Source organism: Nomascus leucogenys, chromosome 8, assembly GCF_006542625.1.
Source record: "Nomascus leucogenys isolate Asia chromosome 8, Asia_NLE_v1, whole genome shotgun sequence".
NCBI classification, from domain to species: Eukaryota; Metazoa; Chordata; class Mammalia; order Primates; family Hylobatidae; genus Nomascus; species Nomascus leucogenys.
Window position 1 is genome coordinate 61,584,686 of NC_044388.1, and position 21,737 is coordinate 61,606,422.

The window sequence follows — 21,737 nt, forward strand, 5'->3', positions numbered from 1 at the left end:
CAGAGTGAGACTCTGCCTCAGAAAATAATAATAATAATAATAGTAATAATAATAAATTTTCTTTCATTTTGAATTAGCGATTCGATAAGCTTTCCTTGGATTATCAAGTAATTAAAAACCTTCTTACCTAGTAATAACTGGGTTACTGGCAAAATGTTTAGATATTCATGATACCTGAGGTAGTAAAAGACCCAATATGTGGTACTCATACAAATTGCCTCTAGATTAATGTGACTTTTTATTGAATATGTTTAGCATATCATGTTGTCTAAAATTAGACATTCAGAGTTGCATTCTTTTTTCTTTTTTACATTCCTTTCCATTTTCAACATATCATTAGATTGACAACCTTGTTTCTTTTCTCATTAACTTCCTTATGAAATAAAAGATTAACTGATATTTGCCACCTGGTCTTTTGAAATGGAAGACCACTAGGTTTTTCTCATTGCTCCCCTTTCTCCTCTTTTATATATTGTTTATATAAACTTAATTTTGAAACATCTCTTTATCTTAAGAAAGCATTTTTCCCTAGAGATAGCCTAAATGGGGGTTGATTGTTTCATTTGGAATCCTTCTAGGCTATAGTTGTTGCATCATACTAATACGTGGGTTGATTATTATGTTTTGAGTCTTTCTAGGCTGCAGTTATTGTATCATATAAATAATTCCCATTACTCATGAAGCCAGATGGGAAGTGGAGGCACGTTCTAGATTCTGGAGTCTCATTGCATTTGTCACTTGTAGATTTCTAGCCTAAAAATTTCCTTTCACTGGAGTTGTAAGATTTACAAAGGATAAAAGCTATAGATTTTACTTGCAAGTAAACTACTCAGCAGTAAGCTACCACAAATTTCATCATTTCTCAATAGCTTTTCCCCCTTCAACTTTCTATTCCCTTCAGAATGTAATTTAAAGGCAGTTGAGCAGAGAATTCAACAGAGATAGATTATCCTGGAGAGAAATCTAAATAAGTTTCTGCTCTGGTAATCTGAGCAGGACCAAATGACTTGTTCTAACATCAATATTGTTTTTTCTCCAACTTCTTCATCTTTTTTTTTTTTAATAAAAAAAGCAATACTTAAAAGTTATGGAACATAAGAGTTTCTTTCTTCCATCAGTACTGGGAGCACACAGAAAATACCCGGCCCAGAAATTGTACATCTATCTATATATTCTAGAAAAATCCTTATATGTGTTTACATGAGAGCCTGAACAAGTATGAACACAGTAGCGATGTTTGTATGCCACAATGTGGGAACAACTTAACTTGCCTTCAGCTGCAGGCTGGTTAAATGAATCATAGTGCCTACATCCCATGAAATGGCATGTAGTACCCAAAAAGAATGAGGTGGGAAGAGCTATGGAACCATTTGATAAGTTAGAGGAAGAAAAAGACTTGTAGAACAACATGCATAGAATGATTTCATTATTGTTTTTAAAATGGTATTTGTATATGGTGTGGGAAGGTATGACTGTTGCAGGGGAGAGGCGGGGAAAAAGATGTAGGCAGTAGTGGATTTGATCAGTTAGGCTATGGAGGGAGAGAGAGTGAAAAGGACTGTTTTCTCTTTATTTCTCGAATTTTTTACAGTAAAATATTTTCACGTATTATTTTTATAAATAAGTGTGTGTGTGTATGTGCAAGAAATTTTTTAAAATGCCCTATTTTTAACAAATTCATCTAACCTAGATATTCCACCAAGGAGAATGAGCCCATCCAAGATGCTTATTTTAAATTCATCAATGTCAGGCTGGGCGCAGTGGCTCACACCTGTAATCCGAGCACTCTGGGAGGTGGAGGTGGGTGGATCACCTGAAGTCAGGAGTTCAAGACCAGCCTAGCCAACATGGTGAAACCATGTCTGTACTAAAAATACAAAAAATTAGCCAGGCATGGTGGCGGGCGCCTGTAGTCCCAGCTACTTGGGAGGCTGAGGCAGGAGAAAGGCTTAAACCCAGGAGGCGGAGGTGGCAGTGTGTCAAGATCGAGCCATTGCACTACAGCCTGGGCAACAGAGCAAGACTCTGTCTCAAAAAAAAAAAAATTCATCAATGTCAAAGAGGCGTAGGATTCCCTGGGTCATCACAAATTCATGTGGAGAGGGAGACTGGGAAAATACATTAAGGAGGTATCATGGGGAACTGGCTTTCAGTAAATACAGCATAGACTGATATGGTGGCTCAGAAGAGGAGTTTAAAAAATGACTAAACTGGAACTACCGTCACTATTAGTAGAGGTGGTCTTTGGTCTTTTATCTCCAGACTCCTCGTTTCTGAAGTACTGGCTCACATGCAGACAGATTTCAGAACAACAAAGTGGAAGAGAAAGCTGTGAGAATTGCCCTAGTCTTCCTGTTTTTTCCTTCCTTTACAAACCAGTGCAAAGATTGGTGTGTTTTAAACCGGAGATTTGATTATTCTTCAGGTATGGTGAGTCCAACAGATAAGAAGACAACTGCCATTGAAAAGATTGTTTTACTCCCAAATCCCAAGAGCAAGGGGCATGCCACCCAAGCAGGGCCACACAGGGGGAGGTATGGGAGGAAAATGTGGGCATGAGCCTTTTTTGTGGTTTCCATGGGAAGGAACAGGCAAGACAGAATAAGCAGGCTTAGGACTGGCCAGCGGGAATACTTTCAGTGGGCTCTGTCACATAGGGGTGGTCTCTAGTCATCTAGTACCAGCCCTGGGGTGCTGAGGACAGGTGCACAGTGGCTGGGAATGTACGAGCTCATTAAAGGAGGTGGTCAGGACTGTGGGCCCTGAATAGATTCATTTGGATGTGAAAGGCACATTCAAAGAATTCCATTCACTCTCTCTGGGAATCAGCCAGCCACAGGAGAGGCAGTCCATCCAGGGTCGGCAAAGGCTCCGAGATGTCAGGGCATCAGTAATACAGAATAAAAGTGCATGGTGAATACACAGTGGTAAAGATGCAAGAATAGCCATGCCTTTTGAGGTTTCATGCCTAGTTTTTATATTAAGGCAGAGTTTGAAGGCAAGTTTAGAGAGCCTTCCTTGGACATGCCAACCTTTAAATACAGTTTCTTGGGGCCATTTTTGGCACTGTAATTGAGAAATCATTCTCCCAGTCGTATTTCAGGCAAGGGAGATATGCGAAATATCTTTTTTTACATGTCTGGATCTTCTCAGCTACCATTGTTGGTCTATAAAAGCAAAGTACAGTTTGTTTTCTTCCTTTCTCTCTTCAGGCTATCTTATATGTTGGTTTTGAATTGTAGATTAGATGTTTCTAGAAGTAGTCTTTGCATCTTTGCTGGTTTATGTAGTTTTGTTTTGGTGTTTCAGTTGCCAGCATCACATTGTAAAGCATCTGATGGTTTTCTGCATTGACTGCAGGCTGGAAATTTGGTTATTTTCTAAAGATCAGGAAATTGCATTGGCCACCTTCTAAGCCGCATATTCATTTTGGGGAGAACCAGATTCCTGATTTTTCTATTTTGGTTCTACTGATCAATTAGGTGTTAGAGGTTTAAAACATTGCTGAAAAGAAATTTACCTTTATATGCTATATTTCTAATTTTTAAATTTTAATGTTGGCCTCCTAGCTTTCTGTGGCCTAAAGTTTATTAATTTCTTAATTGTCTGCTTAGATTTACTATTTTCATTTTTTTAACTAATGCATTTGCTATTACAGGCATTTTTCTTTAACAACTTTATTGAGGTATAACTTACATACCATAAAATGAACCCACTGTAAGTATACAACTCAATGATTTCAGTAAATTTAAAGGGTTGTGCAGCCATCACTGCAGTCCAGTTTTATAACCAAGTGGTTTACACCGAAACATCGCCTTGTGTGGACACTTGGATTTTATACTGCCCTGTATTTTATTTTATTTTTTATTTTATTTTATTTTGTTTTTTGAGATGGAGTCTCACCCTGTTGCCCAGGCTGGAGTGTGGTGATGCAATCTCAGCTCACAGCAACCTCCACCTACTGGGTTCAAGCAATTTTCCTGCCTCACTCTCCTGAGTAAGCTGTGATTACAGGCCACCATGCCTGGCTAATTTTTGTATTTTTAGTAGAAATGGGGTTTCACCATGTTGGCCAGGCTGGTCTTGAACTCCTGACCTCAAGTGAGGCCCACCTCAACCTCCCAAAGTGCTGAGATTACAAGCTTGAGTCATCGTTCCCAAACTGCCGTGTATTTTAATAACTGTATAATATCAGAGTGATTTTTGGATTTGAGAATAGGTTTTCTTGTTTTAAAATAAGTCCTTCTGACTTTATTTTTTTATATAAAAATAATATCTGCTCTCATGCTTTTCCAGCACCTCTAGCAATACAGATTTTTGCTTAAAGGGATGGATTTCTTTGTTCTGTTCGCTTTCATTTTCTACCTCCCAAAGACCAGACACTCCCAGGCAGTCAGCTCACCCTCACACCTCGGTTCTCATTTTAGCTGATTTATCTTATCCCTGCCATCCGTCGGGCTGGTCCACAACACATCATACCTTCTTTCTTTCTCAGTGACTCACTCCTCTTCTTCTAAATTCTTTAACTTTTCATAATTCCTTCTTTTTTCTTCTTTTTTCATGTTGTTCTACCCAAAGCCAAAATTATCGAGGAAGGAGGGTCAGACCATACCCAGTCTGTGAAAAGGGAAACCATTGTATTTTCTTTTTTCCCCATATTAACCCCAATTCCCCCTGTGTTTTACGGGTCAGTCATAAACCAGGTCCAATGGTTGTCCCTTTGCAGCAGACAGCCCACAGTATTTTACTTCCTGGAGCAGTGGTGAGCTTGTCATAGTGTAAAAGTTAAAGCAACTTCATGTTGGATACTCATCCACCATATTGGCTTCTGATTAACCCCAGGTCTTAGAAGGCCTCTGAGATTTCCAATTTATCTACTGTTCTTTGTGCAAGAGCATGTACTTACCGTAAGTGCTGCCCTTAGGTCAAAACAACCTTGATGTTACCATGCTTCGGTTGTCCTACACTTTCTTTTCAATCATGCACACCCTTTCCATATAGTATATAAGCCCTGGGTCTGGGAGAATAATGGCCTGGGGATCCACTATCTCATCGCACTGCTGCCCAAGACCCAGCCGTGGCTTCTGTTTGTGAGTCCCTACTACAAATTCAGAAGATGAATTTGTCAGCCTTTCTTTGTCCTCTCAGCTTCCTCAGACATGGGGGGTAGGTGTGCATACACCTGCCTGCTGCAGAACACTTTGACCCCACTTAAACTTAGCTCTGACTTTGGAAGAGCTGCTGAAAGTAAAACCAGAAGAGAGGCATCGTGCATACCTTGTTAAGAGAGATGATAAGAAGAGAATAGTTCCTGGCTGGGCGCAGTGGCTCACGCCTGTAATCCCAGCACTCTGGGAGGCCAAGGCGGGCGGATCACAAGGTCAGGAGTTCGAGACCAGCCTGGCCAACATGGTGAAACCCCATCTCTACTAAAAATACAAAAATTAGCCCGGCATGGTGGCGGGTGCCTGTAATCCCAGCTACTCGAGAGGCTGAGGCAGGAGAATTGCTTGAACCCGGGAGGCGGAGGTTGGAGTGAGCTGAGATTGCACCACTACACTCCAGCTGGGCAACAGAGTGAGACTCCATCTCAAAAAAAAAAAAAAAAAAAACTGAAGAGTTCCTTACAAGGAAGAAGCTCCTGAGAGTAAAGTGGAATTATGTCACTTTACCGTGACTTTCAACCCCAAGTGAACTAACAATCAGATTGCCTTCTGTTTTTAGAGCCTTGCTGTTTTCCTATACATTATAATCATTCTCACAACGATGTTGCATCATGGAGAAAAAGGGAAGAACATTAAAATCTCTTTCTGCTCTTCCACTTACTGCTGTGGGACTCTGAGCAAGTTCGTTTGGCTGGGCCTCAGGTACCTCATTGTAAAATGGGAATGATCACACTTTACAGGATTGTGGTGAAGATTAAGTTAAGTAACATAATTTCTCACACTTCTCAAAATGATCTGTGCATTCGCTGTGGGCTCAGGGTTCTATACCAGGAATGGACAAAGCCATAGAAGAAATCAGCCATCTCTTTCTAGCATGTCACTTTAACTGGGAAATTGGTGGTGATGGAGCAGGAGTATTTTCTTATTTAAATTAAAACAGATATATTATGTGATTTCTACATGTACTTTTAAAGGAAACTTAGTACATTAAAGAAACGTACTTTCTTTAATCCTTGGCATGGGCAACTTTGAGTCATACCCTGGAGCCCCTAGTATTCTCCCTTTGCCATAAGGAATGTTTCCATGGAAAAGTTTGAGAAGCACTGGTGCACGCAAGCATCTGGCATAGTCTGTGCCACGTAGCACATTCTCATTTAACTTCCCATGTCTGTTTAATAAAGTATCCAACTGCATTTCCCTAGCACATGCTTGATAACGTCTCTTGGATGTGGCTAGCATTGAACTTGTCATGCATCCTCCACCCCCGATTCTCACCCCGTATTCCCTGCCTTAGTCATGGACAGCACTGTCCATTGAGTTATGCAGATCAAGAACCAAGGCATCCTCCTTGGCTTTTCTCTTTCCTGCATATCCCTGTCCAAGCTTTAACATCTAGTCGTGTCTACATTGCCACCTTCACATGTCTTGGGTGCATCTTTTGTCACTGTCAACAGCATCTTCATCTCAGCTGCCATCATCCCCTGCCTAGATGCCTGTAATCACCCAGTCATTGGCCTCTTTCCAATCCATTCTCTGTATTAAAGTGAATGTTCATCTTTCGTATCCTCAAAGCTGATCATTTCTTCCCATTGCTCTTAGAATAACATGGTCCATGAGGCCTTTCATGGCCCAGCCTCCTACCCCATCTCAAACATTCTTCATCTGATGCTGGCAGCTGCAGCCACACCAGCTTTCTTTCTGTTCCTTCCTGGCACCATGATTTCTCCGTCTGGAGGGGGCTGCTCTATCTGGAGCATATCCCTCAGCCCCTACCCAGCCCCTCTCAGCTCAAAGATCTCTTCTTCAGAAAAGCCGTTTCCAACACCCCCATCAGGGACAATATTTACCATATGCTCTGATAGGAACTTGTCCCTTTTCTTAAGGAGGACTGATCTCAACTTGTGGTCACACATTAAGTAATATCATCATTTGATGTTGGTCTGAATGTCACATGAGTCTGTAAACTCTATCACGGCAACGGCTGTCTCTTTGGTTACCATTATTTCCAGCCCCAGCCGGTGCCTTTGACTGTGGACAGCGGATCCACAGTTGTTGAGTGACAGCTGATGTCCAGATGACTGAGTGCTTAGCCTGAGAACATCCACATTTCTCTTAATAGCTCAGGATCTTGGACCTCCAAGTCCAGGGTTCTGCTCACCTCACTGCAGATCTTCCTTTAGTGCTGTAGACCAGGTCTCTCCACTTTAGTCTGTGGTTTAGAACACCTAGGAAACCTCATTTTGTTTAAGAGAAATCTGTTTTATTTATGTGGTTAAGTACAGAAGCAGAAAGCATCTGTTTATATTCAGATGGTTTTTTGTCACCCAAACATCTGTAACAAACCCCGTACTTAAAGCCCCCCTGCTTCACCTTACCTGTCCAGTCTTCTTCCACTGTGCTCCTGTGCTGCTTAGTAGATCTTTTCTTTTCTTTTCTTTTTTTTTTTTTTTTTTTTTTTGAGACAGAGTCTCCATGGGTTGCCCAGGCTGGAGTGCAGTGGCGCAATCTCGCTCACTGCAACCTCTGCCTCCCGGGTTCAAGCAATCCTCCTGTCTCAGCCTCCCAAGTAGCTGGGACTACAAGCATGCGCCACCACGCCCAACTAATTTTTGTATTTTTAGTAGAGATGGAGTTTCACCATGTTGACCAGGCTGGTCTCAAACTCCTGACCTCAAATGATCCACCCACCTCAGCCTCCCAAAGTGCTGACATTTACAGGTGTGAACCCCCGCGCCCGGCTGCTTAGCAGATCCTTCCAAGTCAGGCAGAACTTTCTAACCTAACTGCATGCAATTCCCCATCCCTTCTCCAGCCCTTCCCTAAGCTCTGAATGGAACATCTTTCTGCCTTCCTGCCATCATATAATGTCATCTGGTTTGACAAAACTCTCGAACCCCCACACAAACACTGTTTCCATGTTTCCTGCACCCAGCTTTCCCCCTTGTCCTCCCATACAGCCCTCCTGCCATCACTTCTGGGGGAACAGATTTATGTCTCTATTTTAGGATTAATATGTTCTCCGTCAGCTCTATGTGAGTGCATCCTAACCTAACATTTATTTTTCTCCCTCATACCACTTAATTCATTATAATTTAAGAGAGGGAGCTAGAACGTAACGTTTTTAAAATAGTAAGTTCCAAAATATATAATAAGTGATTCTCAGCCGAGTCATGCCTGAAAATAACCCAGAGAGCTTTTTTATCAAAATGGAGATGTCCTGGTCCCACCCCGGACCTATGAAATTGGAGTGGCTGGGCTGAGGCATCAGTGTTTTCCCAGTGTGGCAAAGTGACTTGACTAAGGTCACTCGACTCATGTCCCATAGCTTAGAGGGTGGCAGAGTTAGAACCACAATCCTTGTTGCTTGCTTTCTTCCTAGTTCTTCATATTCTTTGGACTAAATTCCGTTGAGGACAGTGTGTGTTTAATTAATCTGTATCTGAATTTGTCTGCATAAAGTAGTTTCCTTATTTTATAGCTGATGATTTTCCCATGAATATGGTTTCAAAGCCTGTGGAGGTTGAGTCAGTGTGTACCAGAGACTGCGCCAGCTGCTGGAATAGCCTTCTTTCCTCCCCATGTTTGCCCGTGTCCCTCCTTCGAGCCACAGGCCTGCCTCTTGGGCCGCCCCCCACTTCCCCACTCCCGGGCTGTTTCTACTTGATTTGCCCCCCAGTGCACCCACTGTTCCCTCTTCCTTCCTCCATCCCCGCTGCCACCTTCCCAAGCACTTGACCTAGGGGCATGGCGGGCCATGGCAGAGGTGCATTGGGTAACTGAATAGTTCCTTCTCCACTCGGCTGTTCCAGCTTGGAGCCTAAGAGAAAAAGGCAGTGGAGGGGCCGCGCCATGGAAGCCACCCTACCTTTAGACAGTATTGCCTCCGGACCCTGGGAGGCCACACCAGAGAGCTTCTCAGAAGACATTTTCACACCATTTTTTAAAATAGTTGGAAAGCAACGGAATCCTCAGTGAGGCGTGATCTCTGTGAACTGGATCATTGAAACAGCAGTCCCTCCTGGGAGGAAGTACCATGTTCAGGAAAGTGCAGTAAGACGTGAGGTTTGGCTGACATCCCAGGTGGCGTTTCTAGCATTGAATCCCAGTTCCTTTACTCAATAGCAATGTGACTCTGACAAATTGTTGAGCTTTTCTGTGCTACAGGTTCAACCGTAAATTGGGGTTCAATTAAATAAGAACGCCTACCTCGGCTGGGCACGGTGGCTTACGCCTGTAATCCCAGCACTTAGGGAGGCCAAGGCAAGTGGATCACGAGGTCAGGAGATCAAGACCATGCTGGCTAAAACAATAAAACCCCGTCTCTACTAAAAATACAAAAATTAGCTGTGCGTGATGGCATGCACCTGTAGTCCCAGCTACTCAAGAGGCTAAGGCAGGAGAATCGCTTGAACCTGGGAGGCAGGGGTTGCAGTGAGCTGAGATCGCCCCACTGTACTCCAGCCTGGGTGACAGAGTGAGACTCCGTCTCAAAAAAAAAAAAAAATGCCTACCCTGTCATAGGTGGTAATTTGAAGATTATTGGAAGCTTAAATGACATAATCTGATTAAAAGGCTTATTATGATAGTATCAAAATATATTAACTGGTATGTCTCATTAGCTCACATTAGCAAAGCACAATTTACAGAAGCTTTCTCGTACATTACATTGCCATATGTGTTAACATAGGATCCTTTAGAAGACAGCTTTGTTACCTACTCACATCTGCCTCCCTGTTTGTCTTTTGTTTGTAGCCCTGGAAAGGAAAATATCTATGAGGCAAAGCAGAGAAGAGCTGATAAAGCGAGGAGTCCTGAAGGAAATCTATGATAAAGGTAAGGAGGATTGGTCTGCCGTCCCTGGACCAAAGAGTCATGTCTGGGATCTGCATGCATATTGCTTGGAGTTCCATTTCATTTTCTGCATCACCAGATATCAGGATTTGAACCGTTAAAACTCCAGACAGTTCTGGAGAGAAAAGAGAACATAGCAGACAGTGCTGAAGCTGTCAACATTATATGAGACGAAGGAAATAAAACTCCCTTTTCTGAGCATTGGAATCAAACCACAGGAGGCTAAGCAAAATGATGTGGCCCCCAGGAATGATGCAGGCACTGGTTGTGAGTCTGTTGGTGTGCAAATACACACGACCAGGGTGCAGTCACCTGTTTAGGCCCTTTCAGCAACTAGGAATTCCCTAGACAAATTCGAGAAATCCATAATCACCTAGGATTTCCTTAACATGTTTTTTTTTTTTTTGGTTGTCCATCTCGCCACAATAGAATAAATTGAAGGAGATAAATGTGTGATGTATGACTATACATTTAAGATATTGTAAATGATAATATTATGGTGCTTCAAATGCTCTGTGAATGTGTCCACAGATATTTGTTGGTGAATACCACATGTCCTTTGCTTATTGAATTATTGCCTTTGAATATGAATGTATGCAGTGATCTACATGGCATATCAAGTATCCTTCACTCCTCTTTTCTAAGAGCTTTGTGGTATTTTATTTTATTTTATTTTATATATATATATATTTTGGAGATAGGTTCTTGCTCTTTTGCCCAGGCTGGAGTGCAGTGATGCAATCACAGCTCATTGCAGCCTTGACCTCCCAGGCTCAAGGGATCCTCCCACCTCAGCCTCCAGTGCTGGAACAGGTGTGCCACCAACCTGGCCTATTGCAATCCTTTCCAGGCTCAATTGGAATCTCCCACCTCAGCCTCCCAAAGTGCTGGGATTACAGGCGTGAGCCACCACACCTGGCCTTTGCAATTTTCAGTTGAACTTGCATGCATGCACCTTCTCTTCTTGCTCCTCCCTCCTCTTCTTCCTCCTCCCTCCTCTCCCTCTTATCTCTGTCTCTCACTCTGAGGACTACACTCCCTCTGTTAGCGCTTTAAGTGAAATAACAGACTGTCACTTCCAATCTTGTTACAATCATCAACAGTGATTGTCTATGTCAGGTCTTCTGATTGTTTCAGGCAGGTGTTATCTGGTGGGCCAGATTATTAAATCACATAATATTCTGCTTTAACGATCCATCCTGACAGCCAAAGTGCTCCTGTAATCTGCCGATGCAGTCCATTTACTGTGTTTTTGTAGGTCTTCTACATGCCTCATGTGTGTTCCACTACAAGAAGGCAGGTGGTATTTCTGGGTTCTGGCGCATCTTTCAAACTCCACTGTTTTGTGAGTTGGTTCTTATTCCTCTGGTGAACCTGACCGCCTTCATTCTTGTCATGGGCCTTCCCCGTGGTACTTTTGAAGTATTTTCTCTTAGCACAAGTTACTGGCCTGAAATGCAAGCGAAAAGTGGCCTATCTCTTGCCCTGCCCTGGTGGCAAGGCATAATGGAGGCAGAATGTGAAGGTGCATGATTCCAAACTACGTTCTGTCATTTATCAGAACCTCCTGGGGTCAAGGAAGCCCTATGGTAAGCCAGCTTTAACCATCGACTTCTGTGTACGACCAGACCAGCATACCACTTTTTTGATGGATTAAGCTCTCCGGGAAAAGAATCCATAGTTTTGTTGCATTTCTTCAATGTCTTGCTGCTTGTCTGATCCCCCAACCCTCCCTTGTTTTGTTGTTGTTCTTGTTGTTGTTGTTGTTGAGACAGAGCCTCCCTCTGTCACCCAGGCTGGAGTGCAATGGCACGATCTCAGCTCACTGCAACCTCCGCCTCCTGGGTTCCAGTGGTTCTCCTGCCTCAGCCTCCTGAGTAGCTGGGACCACAGGTGCACACCACCACACACGGCTACTTTTGTATTTTTTTTTTTTTTAAGTAGAGATGGAGGTTCACCATGTTGGCCAGGCTGGTCTCAAACTCCTGACCTCAGGTGATCCACCCGCCTCGGCCTCCCAAAGTGCTGGGATTACAGGTGTGAGCTACTGCACCCGGCCCCTCCCTTGTTCTGACTTTAAATCTCCATGCTTCATCATAAGCTCCTTTCCCCATATTCACCCCCCAGGAGAGATGGAAAATGTTTAACTAAAGGTATAATATTATATAATAAGCACCCGAGTGCTTAAACAAATATTATTGTTACAGCCAAAACTTGTTCAGATCCAGTTAAACAATCCCTCTTCTCCCTCAGGAATATTCTGAAGTAGAGAATGCATGTTCTGGAGCATTTATTATTTCTGTTACATCTAATAACTGGGTTAAGATAAGAATTGCCTAAGTGGCTTCCTGACTTATAAAAAGAAGTCACAAACTGTTGGAGCAAAAGCCTCATTTGATGGGGAAAGACACAGGATCCCTGAGACAGGAGGGCCCCTGAGGCTGCTCTCAAGGAACTCTTGACTGTTGGTGCCCCAAGTCCTCACCAACAGTTAGGAGTCCCCTGAGAGCAGGTGATGTGCCTCTGTCACACTTGCTTCTTTCTCCATCAGCACACATGGAGCTGACACAGGACCTGCACTCAGTAAGTGGCTGCAGGCCGGGCGCAGTGTCTCATGCATGTAATCCCAGCACTTTGGGAGGCCAAGGTGGTGGATCACTTGCGGTCAGGAGTTCGAGACCAGCCTGGCCAACATGGTGAAACCCCGTCTCTACTAAAAATACAAAAATTTGTCAGGTATGGTGGCATGTGCCTGTAGCCCCAGCTACTTGGGAGGCTGAGGCAGGAGAATCACTTGAACACAGGAGGTGGAGGTTGCAGTGAGCCAAGATTGCGCTCTGTACTCTGGCCTGGGCAACAGAGCAGGACTCTGTCTCAACAAAGGAAATAAATAAATAAATCTGTACATACATACATAAATAAGTGATTGCAGAGGGAGGGACCAGTCTAGTCCCCACCTGTCACATGTCACCACAACTTCCTGTTTTACTTTGATCCTTGCACTTATCACTGTTCTTTCTGTTGTTTGTTGACTGACTTTGCTCACTAGCACATAAACTGTAGGAGGGCAGGGGCCTCAGAGGCTGTGATTCCCCAAGCCCCAAGTCATGTCTGATATAGTTTAGATGCTCAAAAATGTTTGCTGTTTGGATGATGGGAAGAGGAGAAGAGACAGGCTAAAATGAAAACTTCATTGCACATAGTAGTGTATAGGTTTTTGTTTTCTATGGGATTTTCTGATAAAAGTGTTCATTTTGTATCTCTGTGGATTTTAATCTCGTTGCCTCATGTTATAGAATATCTAGAGTTAGGAGCATGAGCCCTGGAATCAGATTCAATTCTAGTTCCACTGTTGACTAGCTGTGCAACTTTAGTCAAGTTGCTTAACTTCTCTGTGCTTCTCTTTCTTTATCTGAAGGTAGGGGTGATGTTGTGCTAAGGATTACAGGAGATAGCACATATGAAGTAGAACAGTGACTTTTTTATAACAGTGACTTTATAGCAATCTATAAATTCTCAATAAGGGTTAACATGCTGTGATTGTTATTAGTCTCATCATCGTCATCATTGTCCTTTATATTTTCTTCAAACCCTTTATGTGCCTCACCCTAGGTGACCCTATCAACAGGCCCAAGAATTCAGAAGGGTGGACATCACTGTCCCCTTTTGTCTGAGGATTTAAAAAGTACAAAGATCTATGACCTCCTCAGAATGGCCTTCGTGTCAGTGTCCACCGAGAACCCAGTCTTCTGTACCCGAATTCGGTTCCACCTGGCTTTCCTCTTAGCCTCTAAGCAAGTCATTTTCCTGTCATTTGTTCTTCCCTTTCTATAATATCATTCTTCTTCCTGTATCTGAGATTCCGGGGGGTAAAGCAAATTATTGCCACAACCTGATGAACAGCAAATGGCAAAGAGACTTTGTTTTTTTAAGTTGTTCATTTCAAGGATAAATCTCATAGATTTGGAGCAATCATTCCATATTGCCTGGCTGCTAATTCCTCATTTTGCACCATCTCCTTGTGTTAGCACACATGACTCTAGCTAGTTACCGGCAGCAAAATCGTTTCCACCAGAGATGCATGGACCCTGACAGCTGCCGCACTGATTTGTGATGACTATGTCAGCCCGTCCACCTGCATGCAGCCTGCAGGCCCCACCTCTGTTTGTGCTGCAGTTGTGCTGTTTGTGTGCATGATACTACTAATGTGGTGGAAGATAATTTATCTTTAGTAGGCAGGATTTTCCCTTCCAGTGCTTCTTACATTATTGATTTTGCCTGATAATGCCCCACTTGTTCATAGAAACCATGAAAATAAACTAGTGATTTGAGAGTCATAATTATTTGGGCAGAGTACACACAAAATTAATGAGGTTTATTACTCTGACAGTGCTCAAAGTTCCTTCCATTTTTCTTCGTGGGTTAAAATCCCAAACTGGTCAATGAATTTAATTCAGGCAAAATGAGAGCTTGGGTCTAAGAAAAATAATCTCAAATGTCGACTGAACCGGCACAGAGATTCCTCATTTAACAGAGTGTGTTAGACAAGAAGAGCATAGTTATTCAACAGCTTTTTTTTATTATTGGCTTCCATATTGAATCACATAATTTTACAATCCACAGATTTAGATAAAAGTTTTAAAATCAAAGGAAATAGTTTGATCTCTAGATATATTGAGGCCAGGTAAGAATGCAGCACACTTTGAAAACCACATAAAAAGAAATTTTAAATTATGTTAGTTGTGATGGTAGCACAGACAGAAAACTGTAGGTTCTTTTTTCCCCATTTTCCCGATTTTCTACAATATGATTGTTTTATAAAGAACACAACTTAAATGTTAAGATGAACTCTGCCAACACTATGAACAGTAAAAATGTTAAAACAATTAATGGTGTAAAATAATCTATAGTTCAACAGTTTATTTTTATTTATTCCTCAATCTTATGACCTATTTGCTTAAATTTGAACTTAATTTAAACAAACTAAACAAAGTTTAATTAAACAAAGTTCTCCTTGGCTCCTGGGCTATGCATGTATTTATTCATTCGACAAATTGGCACCAGGTGCTCCCTCGGTGCCAAGGAGTTGCCTTGGTGTGGAGCTACAGCGATAACCAAAATTGCAAAATCTTACCATTTCAGAGCTTACCTTCTACTCAGTAATAGGAAATAATACATATAGTATTTATTGCCAAGGAGTGATGAGCGCTCTGAAGAAAAACGAAGCAGCAGGATAAGGAAATAAAGTCAAGCGAAGGGGAGGGGGTTGTGATTTTAGGTCAGTGCAATCATGGAGGACCTCTTGCAGGAGGTGATATTTTCACAGAGACCTAAATGAAGTGACCGAGTGGCTCAAACAGGGGCATGGGCACCCAGGTTCTGAAACTTGGTCCTACTACGACTTTAAGGCAACTTGTAACTTCATTCATGAGCCCTTAAGTTCTTCAGATTGCCCTGGGATGTTTCTTTTCAATGAAGGCCTCTCTGTGGCGTTTGCTTCTCTCTCATTACCCAGTAAATCCGAGCATGTCACTGCCTGCTCAAAGCCTGCAGTGGCTCCACATTTCACTCAGAAATTCCAGGCTTCTACAACAGCCTAAAGCCCTGCATGATCTGCCCTCCAACCCCTAACTTTTGTTTTTACTCTCTTCATCCCTCCTACAAACTCCCTTTCCCTGGTGCCACTTCAGCCCTGCTTCCTGGCCCTTGAGGTTTGCGTTGGCTGCACCGTCTTCCAGAAGCCTCTTCCCCCAGATATCCAGTTGGCTAGCTCCTCTTTCCAGCCTTGGCTGAGGTGTCACCTTCTCAGTGAAGCTTACTCTGCAACCACCAAGTTTAAAATTGCTGCCGCCTTCTCTAAGTTCTTAGACCCCTTACCCTCCTTCTTCCTTTTTTCTTCTCTCTCTTATCACCTTCCACCTTCAGACGCCTGTAAATTATGTATTTATCATGTTAATTTTTTCTTGCCCATCTCTCCTCAATTCGTAAGCTCCACCAAGCAGGGCAGGGGTCTTCATCTAATTTGTTCCCTGTTGTAGCCCAAGTGTCTATAGCAGTGCCTGGGACAAAACTGATGTTCAGCAAATGCTAATAGAAAGCAGTGAATGCAGGCATGAGGTAATTTCTGCATGTTCACATGACTTGGTTTATTCACTGCACCGGCGAAATCCAGAATACTAAGAACACTGATCCCCCTTAGTTATTCAGTTTTATGGTCCATAAAACTTTATTGCCAGTTAAATAGGTAATATTATATTATGTATATATTTGTATACATGGATGCCAAATGCCCTACTTTCAGATAGTGTCTTTAAGTGGTATGGGAAAAATATAGCAATGTCAGTCAATAGTAGAGTCGTCCCGAGGTATACGCAAGGGACTGGTTCCAGAACCACCTCCTATACCAAATTTCGCACATCCTCCAGTCTCAGAGTCAGCCCTGTGAAACCCATGTATACAGAACATCAGCCCTCCAAACACAGGTTTTTCATTCTGTTTTGGTTGAAAAAAAATTCACATATGAATGGACCTATGCAGCTCAAACCCGTGTCATTCAAGGGGCAACTGTATATTGTTTGGCCATTAGTAAAATAGTGATAATATTTCTCACACTTGGCGAGGATCTCAAGCAGTCACCTGGCTAGCTACTGATTATTCCAATGTAGGCAGGAAGCAGCTGAAGCCCAGAAAGGTTATTGATGTAACCTAAGTCACAGCCGGTGAGTGTGAACTCTTAAAACCCCTGCTGAGATCATATGTTCTTCATGTGGGATTTACAGGGACACAGGAAAGCTATGCACATTGGTTGTCTGAGAATCTTAATAAATATTCCTATTACTGGCTGTTGCAAGTAATCTCTACAAATAAACATGATGCTGTATTTGTAGAATGTTAGGGATAACAGTGGTGATTGTGCTGTTTCCATCACTGAATTTCTCTATGAAGCCTCAATTCTATCACAGTGTCACTCGCTTTGTGTGGTAATGGGTATGTTTAATTCACGTGGATGTATCTTTTATTGGGAGGATGGGGAGGGAAAAGAAGACCACTTCTCTACCATCCGATGAAATGACATTTTCCCTGCATGTTAGACAATTCCACACCCTAAATGTGGCAGCCTGCCGTGAGATCATTGAAGCTGCCACAGCTCACCTAGTAGTTTCCACTGCAGTCCTACCTAGACCTGGGGGAAGAGGTAATCCCACAGGGAGGGGAAAAGAGATAAGGAGGGCACGTATCCTGCAAGGAAAGAAGAAAACTGACAGTATGCCAGTGAGCACCATTGCTTTCCATTGTGTGCTGGAAATTAGAGATAACATGCCACAGCAAGTAATAAAGTGCATTGAGGTATGTTTTTTTCCTTAATCAGGTTGGAGCAACCTTAATCAGGTTGGAAGGTGTTATTTTTAATTATAAACACAAACAGAAGCTTCCTGAAATGGACAACTGTTCTACACAGGGGTCGCATTTTTCCTCTTCTGACATTCAAGATGAAAAAGCCCAATATTTAAATTAAAAGGTCATCATATTTTAAAAATAAAAATAAAACTTCTCTGTATTAGAGGAGACAAATGTAGACTCGAGCCTTCTTAAATGCCATAGTTTATCTGGTATTCCAGGTGCATAGACTTTTAAATCTTGACGTTTATAGGAAATGCTTTTCACAACCTTTACCAGGCACTGTTGTTTGTCACATTTTTAGCTCTTTCTGATGTCTCACCTAGAAATGGCATTTTCTGAAAGCTGTGATTTGGAGTAACCATGTGAAAATGAAAAGAGTGTTTACTTTCAGCATCAACAACCTATAATCATTTGTGTGGCACCTAAGCACTTAATACAATACATTTACTTGGACTTGCTCTTTAAACAAAATCCACCTTTTAAAATGTAAAGGTGTTAAATTCAGACAAATGGAAAGTGGTTTAAACAATAAGAATAAAGAGCAATTGTGATAACAATTCTCTTAAGCAACACTGTTCTCTCAGAAAACCACTATCCCAAGCCTAAAGAATTCATGAAATAATAATTATTATTGTAATAAGCATTCCACATAAATGTATTCATTCATTATATATCTGTGAGTACCTGTTGTGTTTCAGGCACCATCCCGGGCACCAGGAATACTAGGAAGGCCAAACCAGGCATCTCTGGCTAATAGAACTTACAGTCCTGGTGACGGGTTTAGGCTGCTTGGCAGTTACCATGGAGAAAGGATAGGATTTTCCGATGCACATGGACGCATCACCCACCCAGGTCTGGGGACTTAGGGAAGACATCTTGGAAGGAGCGGTATCTTAGAGGAACCCTGCAGGGTAAGAATCATGCTAGAGAAGATAGGAGGGGTAAGGGAATGTTACAAGCCAAAGGACCAGTACAGTTGGAGGCATGGAGTCAGGAATAAATGAAGAGAAGGGGTAAGAGTGCCCAGCATGTCTGTAAGGAAAGGGGGAGTCAGGGCAGATCATGCAGCCTGGAAAATTATGTTCATTGTTTATTCTTCATCTTGAGAACAGTGAGGTGCTTTGGGAGGGTTTTCCACATAATCAGATTTGCAGCCTCATCACACTGCCTGCAGGGAGACTGACTTGCAAGGAGAGCAAGATATGAAGCAGGGATACCACCTAGCTGACTGTTGCTGGGATTCAGATGTTGTGATGGTGGGTAGTGGGGAAAAGGGTAGTAAGCATGGGGAAAAAGAGAGGACAGACTGGAGAGTTCTAGGAGATGAGGTCGAAAGGGCCCTGTGACCACTTAGATTTGGGGAAGTGAGGAAAGGGAGTAGGCAGTGCTGAGACTCAGGACTTGGGCGTGGGCGACTGGGTAGACCATTCTCTGAGCTGGGATCCCAAGAGAAGTGAGTTTAGGACACAAAGCATTGTGATGATGTGTCCCCATTGAGTCTCAGATATCCAAATATCTAAGTAGACCACTAAATATACAGACATGAAACTCAAGGGAGATCTGGGCTGGGCCGGGGATGGTTTGGACTGGTCAGTGTATACATCCTGCAGTCATGTAAATTGATGGTATTTCTCAGAGAGAATGTAGAGTAGGAAAATAAGGTGGCCCTGATAGAAAACTCCATGGAACCCCACATTTAATGTTTGGGGAGTACAAAAATGATCTAGGAGTAAGAAGGACCCTCAAAAACTAAGAAATGGTCAAAAAATAGGAGGTCAACCGAAAATGTGTAGCATTATGGAAGCCAAGGCAAGAGACTGTTGCTCAGCTGGGGACAAAATGGCCCACACTGTCAAATGCAGACACATTAAATAGGACGAGGGATGAGAAAAAGATCAGGAATAAAAGTGCCCTTTTGATTACATTTATGCTGTTATATACATTCTTCAGTTACCTGTGAAGCCAATATGCAGGCAGCAGGGTGTAAGTTAAGATGCTCAGGATGCAGGTAATAAAAAGGTTAAAGAGCCTGAAACAATAAGCAAATTTAGAAAGTCCGCAGGCTAATAATTTTTGTATGTTTGTCCTCTAAGATATCCCAAATGCCTCGAACAATCTTAGCGTTTGTTGGTGCTCATTTCATATTTATTGCATGAAAGAATGAAACTCACATAATAAAGTCCAATTGTAGGGCAGCTCCAGGGCTGGTTCATTCATCAGCTGTATACCGTGGCTAATGAATGCCATCCTCTGGCTGTAACTCCTCGTGGTGACAAGATGGCTACAGTAATTCCTGCATCACGTGCGTATACCACAGTGTACAGGGAACAAACGAAGGCTATGTCTTCTTGGTGTCTTGATGACAGCAAGAAAATTTTGCACCAAAGGTTTTTCAGGATTACCCTCATGTCTCATAGATGAAAACTGGGGCAGATAACCATCAGATATTTTCCCCTAATTTTGACAAATGTTTCCATAAACTTAAGTATCGCAAGTACAGTCAACTCCCTGAGTGCTGCTGCATAATGTAAATTCATATTGGAATATCCACCATGAAACCACCCTTTCTAACTGCTTACCTGGACTCCTCCTGTGAACTCATGGCAGGGCAGGGTACGTGGGGCATGGTGGGCATCAATGCCTCATCCACGTGTCCCCGGCCTTCCAATGCTCTATTACTCCCCAGCCGCTGACGTGCATTGACCTTTATAACTGGAAAGCCAGCCAAACTTTGGGAGTCTAGTAGCTGATGAAGGAAAAGCTGGAAATATCTTAGAAAAATGTTCCAGATTTCATACTTTTGCCCAAGACTTGCGTAAAGTTATACAAGTCAATGGGGCACGCCACCCCTTTCATAATGTCTAAAAGAACAGTACTCTTGTAGGAGTCCTGAGCCAGGGGTTCCAGTTCTGGCTCCCTCATGTTCTGTCGACGGATGATACAGGGCATCTTTTCATCTCTCTAGACTCTGGTTTCTGATTGAATATAACCCCAGGACCCTAGACTGCTGCTGCCAGCAAGGCCATGCGTTCCTTTGATCCCTTCTCACTATTCCCAGGCCCCAGCCTGCTTGATTGAAGGCAGTCTGTTACCAACCAGGTGATCCTCCTAGAGTCTGGGAATCATCCCATCCTCCCATGGAATGATGAACTCTTCAACTCCATTCTGGCCGTTGCCTGTCATCTCATAAAGGACATAATCCTATTTCGGCTTAAAGGACATAATCCAATGTGGGAAGTTAGGTCATCACCTGCTTAGGGCAGGTACTCGATCAAGGTTAGCTATGGTCTCCACATGCCACCTGCTCTCCCTGCTCTTCCTGCTCTTCTGCTCTCTTTTCATGCTTTTCTCAAGTCCTCTTCACAGTCCCCACTCTACCCCAGGTAGAGCCGAGATCCACTGAAGGCTCAGGACTCCTCCAAGGGCCATATCTGCCTCTGTAGTTCTGTCTCACTGCTCTCACTGTCCATGTGTGCCCTGGAGCTCATCCCCCATCCCAGCACTCCAGGTTTCCCACAACTGCAATTTCTCCAATAGGACTACAGTACACTAAGCCAGACACTCATTATGGTGGAGATCAGTGTAGCAGCATCATTTTAACCTCTCTGTTCCAGAAATGGATTGACTTTTGCATACATGTAAGGCTCATGGTTGTGATTTTCAAGTCTACCTTGAGCGGTGCTGTACGGTAGAACTTTCAACAGTAACAGAAATGTTCTGTCATCTGCATCGGCCAATGCAGTATCCTCTAGCTACGTGTGGTGGTGGAGCACTTAAAATGTGGTTACTCTGATTGAGGAACTGCTTTGTGAATTTTATTCAATTTTAATGAACTTGAACACCACTACATGTGTCTAGTGAATGCCCTATTTGAGAGCCCAGCTAGAGAAACAGAGCTGTGCAAATTTTGAAATGGCCATCCCCTATAACTTCCCTCTCCCAACACTAGCCTTTTTTTTTTTTTTAGATGGAGTTTCACTCTTGCTGCCCAGGCTGGAGTGCAATGGCGCAATCTCGGCTCACTGCAACTTCTGCCTCCAGGGTTCAAGCGATTCTCCTGCCTCAGCCTCCCAAGTAGCTGGGATTACAGGCATGCGCCAACACACCCAGCTAATTTTTTGTATTTTTAGTAGAGATGGGGTTTCACCATGTTGGCCAGGCTGGTCTTGAACTCCTGACCTCAGGTGATCTGCTCACCTCGGCCTCCCAAAGTGCTTGGGTTACAGTTGTGAGCCACCACGCCTGGCCAACTCTAGCCTTTTCTAAAATCTTGGATGCTAGGCTCAGTTGGGCTACCCTATTAATGATGAAAGAGGCCCC

General features: G+C 42.9%; 1 protein-coding gene across 14 annotated transcripts in view; it reads left to right on the plus strand.

Annotated features, from left to right (window-relative positions):
* The window catches only part of PHACTR1 (phosphatase and actin regulator 1), a 581,376-nt gene that overhangs the window by 444,077 nt on the left and 115,562 nt on the right, over positions 1–21,737 (plus strand). For all 14 annotated transcript variants that reach the window (XM_030817298.1, XM_012509150.2, XM_030817300.1 and 11 more), the window contains one exon: positions 9,918–9,998. In XM_030817298.1, coding sequence (XP_030673158.1) covers positions 9,918–9,998 — 81 coding nt within the window. The remainder of the gene's footprint in view (positions 1–9,917; positions 9,999–21,737) is intronic.